This window comes from Siniperca chuatsi, linkage group LG3 (genome assembly GCF_020085105.1).
Source record: "Siniperca chuatsi isolate FFG_IHB_CAS linkage group LG3, ASM2008510v1, whole genome shotgun sequence".
In the NCBI taxonomy this organism is placed as follows: domain Eukaryota; kingdom Metazoa; phylum Chordata; class Actinopteri; order Centrarchiformes; family Sinipercidae; genus Siniperca; species Siniperca chuatsi.
The window spans coordinates 18,576,314-18,594,201 of NC_058044.1; the positions used below are offsets into that span (position 1 = coordinate 18,576,314).

General features: G+C 41.4%; 1 protein-coding gene across 5 annotated transcripts in view; it reads left to right on the plus strand.

Moving 5' to 3' along the window:
• The window catches only part of rab11fip4b (RAB11 family interacting protein 4 (class II) b), a 61,268-nt gene that overhangs the window by 23,012 nt on the left and 20,368 nt on the right, over nt 1-17,888 (plus strand). Inside the window, exon 1 of one of the 5 annotated variants that reach the window (XM_044188996.1) lies at nt 9,730-10,217. The exons of 3 other annotated variants lie outside the window; for them this stretch is intronic. In XM_044188996.1, the coding sequence (XP_044044931.1) occupies nt 10,140-10,217 (78 nt within the window). In that variant the 5' untranslated portion in view covers nt 9,730-10,139. Of the gene's footprint in view, nt 1-9,729; nt 10,218-17,888 lie in introns of those variants that run through there. One more of the 5 variants, XM_044188998.1, reaches the window with a different exon arrangement.

Consider the following 17,888-nt stretch of genomic DNA (forward strand, 5'->3'; position numbering starts at 1 on the left):
AAAAGAAACTTGTTTGTGAACAGTTGAGGCTTTGAAAATACAGTTGATCTGTCTAGTGGTCCCACTCGTTAAATTCAAATGCCTTGTCCACTGTGTGTGTGATTTGTGTGCATCTCTTGTGTTTGTTCATCTCTTTGCAAAGTGCATTAATATTCCATGACCTTGGTCAATAACTCCTGTCATGGTTCAGTGTTTTCCCTCCTGTCTGTCAGGCTAATTAGCAGCCGTTGTCTAGTTGCATTGTTTCGGTTCAGCTCACACCAAGTGCCCTCCCTACCCACTGTAACCTCTTTAAAAGAGGAAGTGAAAACCTCCATTAAACTCTGAACATCCTACTGAAGCTCTGTAACACTTCGTCTTTAGCTCTGACCTGCAAATACACCAGGGTTATGATATAATGGTTAGAGTTTTGTAGAAAACTTTGTTGTAACTTACAAACAAAAAATGGTCAGATTTTTTTCTTGAATGCTTATCACCCCGAGTCTTTCCATTGTATTTCTCTTTCTGTTCGTCTCTCTCTCTCTCTCTCTCTCTCTCTCTCTCTCTCTCTCTCTCTCTCCTTCCTATCTCAGTATTTAATCAGACTTGTCTTTATCTTCCTCACTTCCTCATTGATTCCTCTGTCACTTGCTGTCCCAGTGGTCTGTTAGTGATTTGATAGATGGCTGGTCTGTTCGTGTATTGATCATCAGGCTTTGATCTGTTGTCAGTCACCTGCTCAGCATACTGACAGAAAAGATTCTGTTTGTTGGTTACGTCTCTTTTCACCCGTGATCTCTTTTTCACTCTTTTTTTAAGGGAGAGGAGAAACATGATCATGACATCACATGACAACAAGGATAGCTATAAAAAGGGAGAAAGCTTGAATATGGATGCAAAGTTTGCATCAGACAGTTACCATATAAGCCAATTATCTAGGTTTGTCATTGCTGTAACATAGCAAACATCAGCTCACCACAACACTGCATTGGCTAATATTTTATACAATTAAAACATCCAACAGCACCTACATTCTGCCTTGTCTTACAACTATTTTGTCAGGAAATGGACAGGGATGGATTAACTGACTCATAACCCCTGTCAGTTTGCCTCATAATGAAGACATAGACACATCCATCCATCCATTTGTTATCTATACCTTCATGCTAGTTGACATTACACTAAACATTGTTCTGATATACAGCCAAAAGTCTTATCTTAATGTACTCTATCTGTAACCCAACAGCTGGTATAAATGTAAATTTGTAAGTCAAAACGCCACATAAAATTTGCAAGAAAACTTAGCAGGTGTATGAGGATTGTTGTTGTAGTTTGCTACAGGCACCCCTAGATGTTACTTGAGAGCCACATTTTACTGAAAGCACTTTTAACTGCAATACAAATAGGAGAAGAAAGAAAAAAAAAGAGAAGTTATTGTTGGTCATAGACCTTAAGGTGTTGGCTTACAGGCAAACAGGGTTTTGTACTCGTGATGACTGGAAAATTGTGAAAATATATGTGTGTATACTCTCACAGTATGTGTGCGTGTGTGTGTGGATTTACATACCATCTTCTCTGCGTGGAGTCTAAATCTTATTGTATACTGGACACTTGTCTGTCATTCATAACTGTGTCAGAGTACATTGTATCCTTCTGTAAACAGATGCATTCTCACCATGTGAATAGTAATCAATACCTCCACAACTGAATGTGGGTTTCCCTGCAGGCAACACTAACCCAGTAGCCTGGTTTACTCATATTACAGCCATATAGTCACCAATAGATAGATGTGTCCTGCTGTAGGAAGTGGCACATCCTTTACATATTTGACCTGCAGGATTCCTTCAAAATATTCTGTGTTACTGGATACGTTACTGCTTATATTTCAGTTTGACTACAATTCTGTGAAAGCTGATCAAACCTTGTTGTTATGACTATTGATCATATTTCAAAGGCAATATCTGTTGTTCTTACTAGATCTGCAGTAGCAGGAGATAACATCGCATACATCTATGCAATACTATACTTCTCTTGCTTGCTACTTTTGTACAGTATGTGTCGTACTGTCTACACACAATGGTGTAAATTGTTGCATGGATTAGGTGCAAGAATAAGTATGTGGAAGTTGACACTAAATAACTGTTTATACCTTTTGTTTGACAGTACAGATTGATAAGACGGTGTAGTCCCTCATTCGTCCAGGAGTGTTCTATCGTAGAAAAGGTTTCAGTCGTAGTCATCTGGACACTGTTTTCAGAATCAAGACGTTTCGGCTCCCATCCGGAAGTCATTCTCAATTGAGAATGACTTCCGGATAGAACAGTACAGATTGATGGTTTTCATGATAAGAAGTCATACCTGTGACTGTTATATATTTTTTTTTTCATATCCTTTTGTATATGTACGTATGTGTGAAAGTGTGTGTCAGTGTGAATTTATATCTCTGTCGTGTTTGTCTATACAGTCTGTGTGCATTGCTTCCTGATGTAGTGAAACAAAATTTAAATTTCATATTGAATAGATGTATTTCTCTGTCATTTGCTTCATTTGACTTTTGTGCCCCCCCCCCCTCCCATGTGTCTTTTCCTCTTGTCAAATTCATCTTTTTTCAATCACATGTACTGAGACTCATTTATTCATGGTGTCACTTTTTCTGTCAAGCCTGGCAAACTCAAGATAGCAACAGAAATGATACTGCGGATTTCAGCCCTTTCAATCTTTCCCTCACTTGCTCACTCACACTCTATCTGACCCCTTCCTCTCACCGCCTCCACTGCGTACATTGTCATTATATAGTGAATCTCACAAAGTTGTGCACTCGGTGCTTGCATGTTGTCAGATCTTAGGCTCTGTAACAGATGTCGTCTTCAAATATACTCCCCCCAAACCCTAACCCTGTATAATGATAGAGGATAATTATGGCAGCTAAAGTGCAACATTTCAAATTATGTGTAGTTATTAATTATGCCAGAAATTATACACTATTTAAAAAATTTAATCTTTGAATGTGGCACAGCCCAGTAGTCAGATCAGTCCATGCCATGATTCAGACTGGGGTTATGGAAATGAATGAGGGGCAGGAGCGGCAAAGAAATTCAGTAGGCTGGAGAATCAACTGCAGCATGCAGTACTGAATATCCAAGGCTAGCGGGACTAAGCAGTTAAGGGACACATGGCAGAACTGCTGGCCTAATGATCTGAAATTAAAATTTGCTAGTGAATAACAACATTGTCAAAGGAAAATTTGAATTACATGTGTGGCAGTACATAAATGCATGTTTACAGCACATGTGAATCTGTGGATGTATCTGAACATTTTTCTGTCCAAAGCTCTGCATATCTACAGGAAGTGGCAGCAGAGTTATTGGCATTCACAGCACTCGGCCCAAATAAGCAGCCTACCAACCCCAGAAGCGTATACTTGCCTCGTTTATTTCTTTTAAGCTTCTTCTGCTCTCCTTTCCTTCTCTTATTCTGCGGGGCCTCCCCCACTCTTGCTCTATCCATCTCTACCCCCACCCTCTTCCTCTCTATCATTCGTCTTGCTGCATTGCGAACCCCAGCAGCTGGTTGAGAATCCCCACAGAGCTGTTTCAGCTGAACTCTGCAACGCACATTTGTCAGGTTTGTTTTTTTTAATACTACTGTATGTGCACTTAATGGTGTGTGTCTGAAGGTATGTATGTGTTTGCTTTAGCCCTGTGTCCATTCATCTATGAGAGGTATAATGCAGATTTCTCAACCACCACCTCCTCATTGCCACCTACCCTCATCACTGCACCTCCCTTCTCTCTATTGCATACCATTACAGAAACTAATGTAATAATGTTTTGCCCTCTCTGAATAGCATTAACATAACTGTGTTAACACTTTGTGAAGGCACGTAGTGAAAACCAAGCCCTTGGTCCATAACTATGTGTTGCCGTCTGAATGAGGCAGGTAGACATGAATAGAATTGTAAATGGTTTCTTTGAAAAGGGGGAAGGGGCCAGCCCTCTAACAAATTGCATATAAACAAATAACCACAGGCCATTGGTTGAGCCACTGCCAACATCTTTGAGAAGTTGAGAAGAAAGAGAGCGAGAGAGAAAGGAGACTGTAGGAAGGGTGCATTCCTTTCCACATAATTAGGTTTTATTTGGCTCCCTCAGCTGGGATCATATCTATTTCCTCCTCTTCATCTCACCACCTCTCCCTCTTTTTCTCATCACTCCAACAGCATAAGAGACTCACATCAAGCATCAGGACTCAAGCAGCTATGGCTCTCTGACACATACTATATGAGACGCAGAGATTGGCCAGCATTCACAGCATGAGTCATGAAATTAACACTGAAAATATGTCAACAGGCAGAAGAGAGAGCGATAACAAGAAGGTAATAAGTTCACTGACATTTCCTTGTAATTTTAGCAGGATTAAGTTTTGGCTCAGCTGCCATCAGCTCTTGCCAGGGGCTGCTGTGTCCAGACATGAAGTTGTGAAACCTGAGCTAACACCATACAAACTGACATCCATATACCCAGAAAGTATGAGATTTTTTCATCATTATATTGACAACATCCATCCATCCATCCATCCATCCATCTTCTTCCGCTTATCCGGGGCCGGGTCGCGGGGGCAGCAGTCTAAGCAGGGACTCCCAGACTTCCTTCGCCCCAGACACTACCTCCAGCTCCTCCGGGGGGATCCCGAGGCGTTCCCAGGCAAGCCGAGAGACATAGTCCCTCCAGCGTGTCCTGGGTCTTCCCCGGGGCCGCCTCCCGGTGGGACATGCCCAGAACACCTCCCGAGGGAGGCGTCCAGGAGGCATCCGGATCAGATGCCCTAGCCACCTCAGCTGGCTCCTCTCGACGTGGAGGAGCAGCGGCTCTACTCCGAGCTCCCCCCGTGTGACTGAGCTCCTCACCCTATCTCTAAGGGAGCGCCCAGCCACTCGGCGGAGGAAGCCCATTTCGGCCGCTTGTATCCGCGATCTTGTCCTTTCGGTCACTACCCAAAGCTCATGACCATAGGTGAGGGCAGGAGCGTAGATTGACCGGTAAATCGAGAGCTTTGTCTTTCGACTCAGCTCCTTCTTTACCACAACGGTCCGATACAGCGCCCGCATCACTGCAGACGCTGCACCGATCCGCCTGTCAATCTCACGCTCCATCCGTCCCTCACTCGTGAACAAGACCCCGAGATACTTAAACTCCTCCACTTGGGGCAAGGACTCCCCACCCACGCGAAGAGAGCAAACCACCTTTTTCCGGTCAAGAACCATGGCCTCAGATTTGGAAGAGCTGATTCTCATCCCAGCTGCTTCACACTCGGCTGCAAACCGTCCCAGTGCATGCTGCAGGTCCTGGTTTGAAGAAGCCATCAGAACGACATCATCTGCAAACAGCAGAGATGAGATCCTGTGGTTCCCAAACCGGACACCCTCCGCCCCTGACTGCGCCTAGAAATTCTGTCCATATAAATTATGAACAGAACCGGTGACAAAGGGCAGCCCTGGCGGAGTCCAACATGCACCGGGAACAGGTCTGACTTACTGCCGGCAATGCGAACACAGCTCCTGCTCCGGTTATACAGGGACCGGACAGCCCTTAGCAAAGGGCCCGGACCCCATACTCCCAGAGCACTCCCACAAAGCGCCCGGGGCACACGGTCGAATGCCTTCTCCAGATCCACAAAGCACATGTGGACTGGTTGGGCAAACTCCCATGAACCCTCGAGCACCCGATGGAGAGTATAGAGCTGGTCCAGTGTTCCACGACCGGGGACGAAAAACCACTCTGCTCCTCCTGAATCCGAGGTTCGACTATCGGACGAATTCTCCTCTCCAGTACCCTGGAATAGACCTTACCGGGAGGCTGAGAAGTGTGATCCCTCTGTGATTGGAACACACCCTCCGGTCCCCTTCTTATACAGAGGGACCACCACCCCGGTCTGCCAGTCCAGAGGCACTGTCCCAGACCGCCACGCGATGTTGCAGAGACGTGTCAGCCAAGACAGTCCCACAACATCCAGAGACTTAAGATACTCAGGACGGATCTCATCCACCCCCGAAGCCTTGCCACCAAGGAGCTTGCCAACAACCTCAGTGACTTCGGCCAGGGTGATGGATGAGTCCGCCTCCGGTCCCCAGCCTCCGCTTCCTCTTCGGAAGACGTGACAGCGGGATTGAGGAGATCCTCAAAGTATTCCTTCCACCGTCCGACAACATCCCCAGTCGAGGTCAACAGCTCTCCACCCGCACCGTACAAGGTGTTGGTGAAGCACTGCTTCCCCCTCCTGAGCCGTCGGACGGTTTGCCAGAATTTCTTTGAGGCCGACCGATAGTCCTCCTCCATGGCCTCTCCGAACCTCTCCCAGTCCTGAGTTTTTGCCTCTGTGACCGCACGGGCTGCAGCACGCTTATTGACAACATAGGTTAATTAAATTGACAATATACATGTAGATAAATCTAATGTTTGGGTGAAACATACTGTGGAGGAAAGACAGACAGGAGGTGATAGAATTAAACAATAAATACACAAAAAGTATCATACAGTGAAAAAGAAAAAACATACAGAAGCTATCATCCTTCTCTTTTTGTTTAAAGTAGCACACAGACCGGAGGGGATTTGTTATGATGGCAGTAGAGTGTGTGATTTATGTTTCCATAACATGGGGAACAGGTCCTTCAAGTAGAACAACAGCAATATGGGAGTCAGGGAACTTCTCAGATGACAATATTTAGAGAGAGTGGATCATAATAGCAGCTTGTTCAGTCAGATACACAAACTAATGCAGAAATATAGCAAATATAAGAAATTATAATTATTATAAGAAAGAGACTGGGCAAAAAAACAGCCCCAGACCATCACACTACCACCACCATATTTTACTGTTGGTATGATGTTCTTTTTCTGAAATGCGGTGTTACTTTTACGCCAGATGTAATGGGACACACACCTTCCAAGAAGTTAAACTTTTGTCTCATCAGTCCACAGAGTATTTTTCCTAAAGTCTTGGGGATCATCAAGATGTTTTCTGGCAAAAATGAGACGAGCCTTAATGTTCTTTTTGCTCAGCAGTGGTTTTCGTCTTGGAACTCTGCCATGCAGGCCATTTTTGCCCAGTCTCTTTCTTATAGTGGAGTTGTGAACACTGACCTTAACTGAGGCAAGTGAGGCCTGCATTTCTTTGGATGTTGTTCTGGGGTCTCTGAATGGCTGAAGAAGAACAAAATGAAGACTTTGGAGTGGCCTAGTCAAAGTCCTGACCTAAATCCTATTGAGATGCTGTGGCATGACATTAAAATGGAAGTTCATGCTCGAAAACCCCTCCAATGTGGCTGAATTACAACAATTCTGCAAAGATGAGTGGCCCAAAATTCCTCCACAGCGCTGTAAAAGACTTGCAAGTTATCGCAAATGCTTGATGGCAGTTGTTGCTGCTATGGGTGGCCCAACCAGTTATTAGGTTTAGGGGGCAATCACTATTTCACACAGGGTCATGTAGGTTTGGATTTTATTTCCCCTTAATAATAACAACCTTCATTTAAAAACTGCATTTTGTGTTTACTTGTGTTATCTTTGACTAATATTTAAATTTGTTTGATGATCAGGAAGGGGGCAAACACTTTTTCACACCACTGTAAGGAGCACAAGTAGTGCATGTCCGATTTAGAATTGCTACTGGTAATCTCTTTGTTTTATCTGCTGCCTGTACTGCTTTGTGCAGCACAACTGAAACCAGGTCATCTCGTTGACTTTGTGGAAAATGTATAACTTACAGAAACGCAGATAGGCTTGTAGTTAAAACTGTTGTTTTGTCAATCTGCAATTAGTGTACAGCACTCTGGTCCTCATTTCAGTTGTGGCCCATGGGGGGTGTAAAGTTGGTTGAAATTATGATCATATAATGTTAGAGCCTATACAGTAAACTCCGGCCACATTCACCTTTTCACTGGGCTAAGAAGATAGACAGTCAACAAGTTGACTTTTGAATACAAAATAGCTCCACTAGAGACTGTAAGGACCGACACCACCAAACATGATAATTACTTTTTAAGAGCTCTAATTAGAAGATGTCCGGGCTCTTCAGTGCTGACTTAAAGTTGTTTTCTGTATCCCTGACTCTGATAAGAGAGTCTGGTCAGCATCCAGCTAGAAAAGGAGCAATTTAAAAGATACAAGTGAGGAGTAAAGCACGGAGTGGCAGCTGAAAGAAGGATTGAAATGCCCTGCGGAGCTCAGATAAGAGTTGAAAAAGAAATAATGGTAAATGTTATGGAAAGCCCACTCAGAGAATATTTCCCTACATTTATTTAAAGCTTGTGTAGACTCTTTGAGAAATAAATTATATGCTTAAGGGCACATCAGTAAGACCTTAAGTTCTGTGAAAGTATTTAGAAATATAAATAAGAAATGACATAGTAGAAAAAAGTTGTTTGGAAGAAGTATAGCAAAAATAGTTTTGCTTTTTAGAGGGGTTTCCATACATCCATTCTGCACATCAAATTATAAAAATACTGATATGTTATTTATCTTAGTTTCTCTGGTTAATTTAAAAAACAATAATAAACTCTTATAAATATGAAGACTTAGAGTTTTGGTACACAATTCCTCAATTATCACATCAATACAACACATTGTATCTGTAAAATGTCAACTTTTCAGGGACCAAGAAAAACAGCTCCACGTGTATTGAGCACCATGCATTTTTGAAAAGATTTCATAAGAGATTTAAGGATTTTCTCAACTTTTAATCATATGATCCTACAACTGAAATGCAAACATGTAAGTCACCTATATTGGATTAGCCAACAATAACAGTACCAATATGTCCTCTTGTTTGGGAGGTGAGAAGAAACTGGATTGTAATGAGTTTATGTTACAGCTAGAGGATACAGTATACTGTATATAATGATATGATATTGGATTGGGGTTATTATAATTCGATTTATCTGTCGTCGTTAATCTGTTATGTTCTCGATGAATCAGTTAATTGTCCATAAAATGGCAAAGCCCAAGATGGCATATTCAATGCTAATAACTTGTTGTGTCTGGCCAACAGTACAAAACCCGAAGATATTCAGTTTATTAAGAAAACCAACAAATATTCTCTGTGGAGAAGCTGGAACCAAAATATTTTTTGGCATTTTTGCTTAAAAAAATACGTTAACAATTAATCCATTATTTAAATAATTGCCAATTCATTCTGTTGATCAACTAATTGATTAATTGACTAATTGTTTCAGCTCTTAGCTGTAATGATTAATTATTAAGCTTTGGTGGTGTCTTTTCCTGTTTTTAAAGGACACATTGCAGATACAAGTGATCTTCTGAACTCGTGACAGTTTTAGCTGAGTGAAATGAACAATGAATGCCTCTGGCTGCTTTGCCGTCACCTTTCTCCTTCTCTCTAATGCTTCCTCCCCCCTTTTCTCCTTCCTATTGTGACTCACCAGTACGTCTTTTCTTTTTGACCCATCTTGCAGAATCTGCTGCATCACTGAAGACAAACTGTTTCAGTTTAAGTGACAACAATCACCTCCCTTTACAGCCCACACAGGCACTGGCCTCTTCTACAGCAGAGACAGACAGAGAGGCAGGCAGGGCTTGATATGCAAATATAGCCTGAGTAGGTGGCAGCCGAGAGCAGAGTGTGCAGCAATGTGAGGACTCTCACAAGCCCCGCCCACAGAAGCCAGTTGCTAAGCAACCACCCACAAGGGGGAAGGAGGGGGAAGGAGGGGCCATGAATTCAACAACTGTTGCCTGATCTGAGCTCTCACTGTGTGAATGCGAGTCAGCCGGCGAACCAGTCAGCGAGAGAGGGGAAGTGTGTGAGTGCGAGGGTGTGAGGTCCTGAGTCTGTACTTGTGTTTGCTTGTGTTTGTGTGTGTGTGTGTGTGTGTGTGTGTGTGTATGTAACAGAGAGAGAGAGAGAGAGAGGCAGTTGCACTCTCTGTCGGTGTAGCAGCCAGACAGCCGGTGCAGTGTTTTAAAGTGAACGATACGCTCCTCTGCCTCTCTTTGGATTATACCACTAACGGGGACTCACCCTTTGGACTATCCCAACGCTTCCTCCTCCTCTTGCCTTTGAAGGGAACACCTGTGTGGTGTGTGTGTGTGTGTGTGTGTGTGAGTGTGTGAGCCAAGACAACGGACTTAGCCCTGGTGAAGTGGATGACTTCAGTGGATGAGGGTTTGGCTGGTGGAAAGAGTTGGACTGCTGACCATGGACTCCCCTCACTAGTGAACGGGGTAAGCAACCAGACTGCACCGTAACCAGTTGAAAAATGGGGGTGATGAAATATTACTTGACAGAATGGGAACAAAACAGAGAAAAGACTAAATAGAGAGATGTGAGGGTGTAGTGAAAGAAAGGCGAATACATGAAGAAAGCAGAGATACTTTATATGTTAAGGGGGAAGACTGGCGAGTTACGGGGGGGGGGGCAGTTCAGCAGCAGAGTCCATTGTCCCCCAGTTTGTGTTTGAAATGTGTGTGTGTTACATGCAGTTGACCCTGCCTCACAGCTTCCCTGTCTGTCTTGCTCAGCTGTTGGCGTCAGTGTCATCACACTGTCCTGTCTCTTCCGTTCGCTCTCTTCTCATCCCTGTCTGCTTTCCAGTATCCCTTCTTGTCATTTTCTGTCTCATTTGTCTCTCCCTGCCTCAGTCACTGGTGGCTCTGTTGCGGTTCAACATCTCTCTGATGATAATGGGATTAATTGGAAGCCAGGGTAGCTGGAAGGAGAGGGAGTGACAGAGAGAGAGAGAGCATGATCAAAAGAAGTGTGCAGGGAACAGGACAGATTTAGCATGTCCAGGTATAGATAGATCGAAAAACAAAGATAGAGGAATACCGTAAATGTGAGAACAACAGATTTGCTGTCTGTCAGGATTGAGGTGAATGATAATTGACAGTGTAGGCTGTTATGATTAAGGGCTCAGGGTCCTTCATGTGTATTTAACATAATCAGTATTAATATTCAGTCATTTGAAAATCGTCTGAAATCATTATGCTCTATAAGTGTAATTTAAGTTATTCCAGTCTGTTTATTCAGGCCATAGTTCAGTGAAAAGGGAGAAATTTATATCATAACAATCACATTGTGTTTGGAACCAACCACACAGACATAATACACACATGACAGAGCTTGGCAATGAATGTTGTATTTAAAGAAATGTATTTTACTACTAGAAATATTTAGATGTTACAAATCATATTTAAGTAAACAATTAACAAAAAACTGTGACAGTTAAAAATGTGTCTTTGTGACAGTGTCATCTTTTTAAAAAGTTTTAGAGAAATTTAGACAATCTATTATTACTCTAAAGAAGAAGAGAAAGGCAAGGTGAGCTTTATTTGTATTGATACAATAGCAACATGTGACGTCAGTCTTTATAGTCGTTTTGACTACTCCTGGTCTGTCACTGGACATTACATAATGAGATTTACTCCTCAGCCGAGCAGGAAATTCTCTATTGATTGTCCCGGTCCCGAAACGTTCCTGCAAGACTTTTGTCTTCTACTAAAATCATTTTGCTTATGGGCATATAGTTGAATATAGTTGCTTTTTTTATTTTGTTACCTTAAACAAGATTGACATTCAGCCAAGTGTCTTTGACAGTGCACAGTGTGCACACCAGGACTAGAATAACTAGATTAGCATGCAGCACTGAGCTGTACTAGATGAATGGAGGCTAATCTGCAGCAGCTAAAACAGTCACTCTTCTCTGTGATTCCTTCCATACTTTTTAACACTTTGATACTGAGAGAGAAGACAGAATAATCTCTAGACAAAACAAATAATTATCTTTACACAAATACACATCACGTCTTCTCAGTCACTGAGTTAATGTTCTGTAGTTTCAAAGCCAAATATTGTCTCTAAACGTGTGCTGTACTTCCGCAGAAGCTCTCTTGATTCTTAAATGTTTAAATTAGTTATTGTTAGCACAGAATACAAAATTTGAATTACAAAATTCACATGCAACAGCTGAAAAGAGGCAGGCAGGGGCCTGACCACCTGCTGAGGGTCTGCCACTAACGACACACTGAAATGCCCCCATTCAACGGACAACAGCAAGAGGGCTGACAAACAGTCGCTTAAGAGAAAGACAATGCACTTTGTTAAAGAAAGACAGTGAGGTGCTTTCGTTTCTTTTCACTGGACATGAGTTTGATGACTCAAAGAGGACAATCAAGTTAGGCACAACACACTTTGGCTGTGAGACGATGGATTTGAACAATGAATCAGACAGAGTTGTTTAGCGTTTGTGCTGCTACATTTGAGTCAGTGTTGTGCTTTTCCTTGAAGATGAATCTAATTTCTCTTCTTGCAATCCCTTATAATACTAATGGTGATGATAATTCAAGGTAAACATGACTGAACCATTCCAAATGCTGAATCAGTGGACTGTAGACCTAAAACCATTAGTCAATCAACAGAAAATTAATCAAGCAAAAAGTTTGATAATCGATTAATTTTTTAAGTCAATTATCAAGCAAAAATGCAAAAACATTTTCTGCTTTTCTCTGTTTCATATCATTGTACATTAAATATCTTTGGGTTTTAGATTGTTGGTTGGACAAAACAAGAAATATGAAGGCTCTAGGAAATTGTGAGGGACAGTTTTTCACTGTTTTCTAAATCAATAACGAAAATAATCATGAGTTGCAGCCCCAGTGGACTGTATTACACTGTCTGTTGTAGGGCTAAAAACAAAGCACACTCGTGACTTTGGTTTGACTTCTGTGGGTTACTGCCGACTTCCTTGTTTTGATGTGAAGCAGGAGCGTGTTTTGTGCAAACATATTGTAAGCAGTTGTCAAACACTTAAAGTTCAGAACAGGTGGTTGACAGCCCAACAGCAAATTGACTAATAAACACACACATACACACACACACCTGCTCACTTGGTGTGACAGCTTCTCTTAATTACTCTTCAATATTTGGATTTAGCTTTCTTTTTACTTTCTGGTTTCTCTCTCTCAAGGATTGGTAACACCTGTGCACAGGGATAAGAAAGTACAGCATAGCTCTTTGGTTTAGCTTTTGGTCCAAATTGTGCCTTTTTCTGATATCACACACTCATACACTGACACACATACTTTGCACATGTAGAGCACTGACTGAATTTTGTGCACCAGCAGCAGTCAGCAGGATACAACAATTGCTTTGCATGCAGCTTTGTGATCTACAATTTATAGAGCTAAATTGTCTTGTCATTCTGTCTTTATAATACAATACACTCATTAAATTGCATACAAACTATGTAATATGACACTTTAAACACTTATAATTAAGGGATGTATTTCAAGTTCTCCTTGTTTAACGGGTCTACTGCATATACACGTTTGGATTAAAGTGTTCCGATAAAACACTTGTGAGGATCGTAGGTGACTGCATTCATTTCTTAACCGCAACCTTACCTGTCACCACTACCTGGTTTTAACCCTTTACTCTAGTCCTAAACCCAATCTGAATGTTAATCTTCACTCTAAATCCCAATTTTCTCCTTGAAATACCCCCTTGATGAAGTCAGGACTGGCCAAAATATACTCACTCTGAAGTACTTTCCTCGTCTTTCTACTTTTCAAGAGCATTTTCTCATCATTCAGTAGATAAGGAAAAACAACAGAAAACACAGACACACACACTGTTCATCTCTTGGGGTTTCCTATGTGTATCTAAGATGGTTTCATTGAGTATACCTCCACACGGTCTCCAGTGTGCTGCTGTAGCCCCTCCCTACATTGTCCTTTGTCCAGTGCAACATTCCTGGTAATCCAAGCAGCTACCTGTTTCCCTTGAGACTCAGGTGGAAACAAGTGTGTGTGTGTGTGTGTGTGTGTGTGTGTGTGTGTGTGTGTGTGTGTGTGTGTGTGTGTGTGTGTGTATTTGTGATTTAAACCTGTGCAGTGCAAAGACGTAATGTTTTATAACTGTGTAGTCAGATGTGTGTCGAGCTGCTCTAAAAGCCCCAATGTTGATGTTTTACTTACAGTTTTGACTTAAAGATGAATGAGAAGGGAGGAAGAGAGGCTTTATTTAAAAGTTCTCACAATGGAGAGTCTCAGGTGTTTTTCACAGTATTTCTGTTGGGCAAGTGTGTGTATCTCATTTGCTGAAACCAAAGTTTCTCAGAGTTTTGACTGAACGAAATGTTTGTGAAATATGAGTCATTACTTCCCCTTTTAGTAATGTGTGAGTGTGCATGCGTAGGAAGAGTATTGCTTACCATAAGAGCTGAAGAATACACACACGCAGGCAGATACATGCACACACACACACAGAGTGTTCATGCTCCTCTGTCATGGTATATTGCAAAAGTGGTATCGGAACAATCCATGTAGGTGTGAATATGATCATGACTCAACAAATGAAGACTATTTAAATGTAATATGTGTACATTAGGGTTGCAACTAACTATTATTGTTATTATAGGTACATCTGAATTCTCGATTAATTGCTCATTTGTTTACAAAATGTCAGAAAATAAATCCCCACATTTGAGAAGCTGCAACCAGCAAATGTTTGGCATTTTTGATTGACTAATCAAATAATGGACTAATCGTTTAAGTTTTTGTCTACCTATTTGAGAATTGGAATATCCTTTTTGGGTTCTGTAAAGCCTCTTATGCCCTCCTGTCTCGGAGCTTCTTGTTTCCCACTGGTGGGATCTGAGGCTCAGAATGACAGAAGCACCCACTGGTAACAGAGTCAAAATGCTGAATATCAAAGCAGAAGCAATAAACGATTCACTTTATAGGTGAATATTTCTGTGGTGGCAGCACTCGAAGAGCTCAGGGCATGGAAAAATGGGGAGAAAGAGAGTAAGAGAGGATGAAATGAACAAAGAGAGAGAGAGAGATGTAAAGCCTCTGCAGAGAAACGCCTCTTATCTCTGGAGCTCTGTCTGACAAACATAAGCAGAGAGACTGCTGTTCTTTCTCTGCTGCCCTTCTCTCTCTTGCTCCTTCCTCTGCCTCTTTCTTTTTTCTCTCCCCGATCCATCCTCTATATTTCCCCCTTTCAAGTTGTCCCTCACTCTTCTGCTCATCCTCCAGTCCCTTTGCTGCTGACTCACACTAAATCAAAGCTTCACCAGTGTGGATCGATCCAGTCAATGTCAGTTCATGCGTCTGCTCATCCAATCCCCCCCACACACACACACACACATACACTGGTGTAGCACTCCAGCTCTGTTTTGTCTACTCGTTTGCACAACGCTTGTTTTGCTTGACTGTACAGCAACAAGATGGTTACTGTCCAACTAGTTATACAACAAATAGGCAACAGGAACAACATCTTTTAAAATCCTATAAGCTGTATAATTCCTGTAATCTAGTTTTGCTCAAATGACACACCACAACAATGTTCCTCAAATATTCTTAGAGGACGGCCCTCAATAAAGATCTTAGCACACAGCACACAAAGACTATATCTCTTTTGAAGGAAGAATTAAACTTTTCAAATGCATTTTTAATTGATAAAATATCTAATGCAGATCAACTTGCAACAAGAATTCTCTTCATTCTTGTGTCTTTTATTAATATTTATGGAATTATCTGCTGTATTCTCTGTTTGGTATTTGAGATGTTCCCATGGAAAATTCTGCAAAGTTGAAAACAATTTTAACAAACAAGTTTATGATAATCGAGTGAAACTAAATTAGACACTTGTGGGAATACCACTCAATTAGCAGCATTTTCAGCTGAGTAAATGAGATGCTCAGATTGTACCACTCTTGCCCAGTCATGGTCTGGCAAGCTCAAAGCCATCTTCTCCCTCTTTTTACATTTAGATCAATAGGGCTTTGAAATGCATGGTCATCCACATAATTCTCCACTGTGCCAGAAGGGCAGATTAATGATTTGTTCAGCACTAAAATGGTATTGACCCACAGCATAGACTAAAGAGGTGTGAGAAGAGGTGGATCGAGAGTCTATCTTTTTAATGACGGCTGCAACAATGTTGTTGTTGTTCAACCTGATAAAGAGTTTGGGCCTTTGATGGCTTCGAGATTGAACATAAACATAAAGTAGGTCTAATTACGTCATGTCACTCTGCTCATCACACTCTGTGTGTGTGCATTTAAGCTTTTGTTGTATACAAGAGTATACTGGCACTGTGTGTAAGTACATTGATCAGCTACTGAAAACAGGAGTCAGATTGCTTGTATGTGTCAAAATACTTGGCCAGTAAAGTTGACTCTGGTTCTAATTGTGAAAAAGAAGAAATGTAAGAGTGAAGACAATGAAGAGAAATAAACTTTTTCTTTAACTTTTTCCGAAGATGAATATAGATTATATAGATTTTTACTTGTAGCAGGAAAAGTCCAAATGAAACAACCCCGATACATAGAAGCGTTTTCTGGACTGATGCTGTCGTTCTTCAAGACAGTCTCACTTTGGAAAAGCACAGGTGTAACTAATAATTATTTTATATTAATTATGGCTCCATTTCATTTGAGTGTGCCAGTAAGCAAGTATGCATAATAGCAGAGCCCTGGACCTGGACTCCTGCTAAGACATGCCAAAATTTCTGCTGTGAAAAAGGTCTGTTGTCCATTTTGCCTCTTAAGTTTTCTTCTTAGTCTAGCTTCTGTTTCCCATATATGAAATACTGAATACCAAGTGAATTTGACTCGACTTCCTAAGATAAACCTTTACTGTCTGTGCCTTTGTCATATTTATGTGCATGAGGAATTTGCATCATGTATTTGGATGGGTTAATGATTTGACTGCAGAGGAAATAAAACTGTGAATATGGGTAGGAGGGGTTTGAGACAAATGTTTCAGTGTATCTCTGAATGCGCTTTTGCCTCCCGCTCACCTGTTTTGTTCCAAATCTTTCTCTTACACAAACACACACTATTCATTTTGTAACAGGAAATTACTGTATCTTTGCTTCCCTAGCAACCAGTATTATAGCACTAATTGCAATACAATAACATAATTTGCATCTCACTGTTTTCTATACTGTAATCTTCCTCAGTGTTGCTCAACAACTGTAGCATGACAAATACATTACTCAGTGTTTTGAGTTTCAGGACTTTGTCAACATGGTGTGATTGGTCATCATTCATATTACATAAACTTCCATCTATGCACTGCTGAAAAACTAATGTCATTGCCAAGCTTAACTGAAAGTTAATTAGGAGGTCAAATTATTTTTCTGTTACTTCAAAAAGATTTCCAAAGTTGAGGTATGTGTTGCACAGATATGTACAGTAGCAGTGCTTGATGCTTTTTTAAGTTTCAGTTGCCTCTGGTCTTTTCTCTGCTCTACTATCTGTTTCTCTCATGTGGTGATCTCTCTCTTCAGCTTCCCGTAGAGAAATGACAAGTGTCCCTGCTCTTTATTTTCTGTCCCACTAATTCTTTTCTCCTCACTTCTTACATTTCCTTTGCAGCTGCAGTGGATGTAAATAATACATTTTTCCCCGAGAGCCTGGCTGCAGTAGAGTCTCTTTCTTACTGTGTCTCATACTCTTACATAACTATTTATGCTGCACAGTTGTTTCTCTACATCTGGGCTGACAATCTTCATGTCTGTACTAAAGGTGTCTGACCTGTATTTTTCCAGTGAAAGTTTACAGAGTACACATGCTTATTCAGCCACACATGACATGTAATAAATAACATAAAAATAAATCTGTCTCATGTAAGTAATTCAGTGATGATTGAATCAGCTTAAAGCACAGCACCTGGACAGGGCTTGGGGTTGGGCTAAGGGGGTAGCTGGACAGAGAGAACATTCCCACATAAGCATATGGCTAGTAGTTGTTGTTAACATACATGCAGTCACATACGGTATACACATTCACATTGTCACATTACCAGACTCAAATTGACCACAAAGCAAAGGGTCTGTTCACTCGACCTGAATTTCTCATCTCGGAAAAGGAGACAGAATTGTTC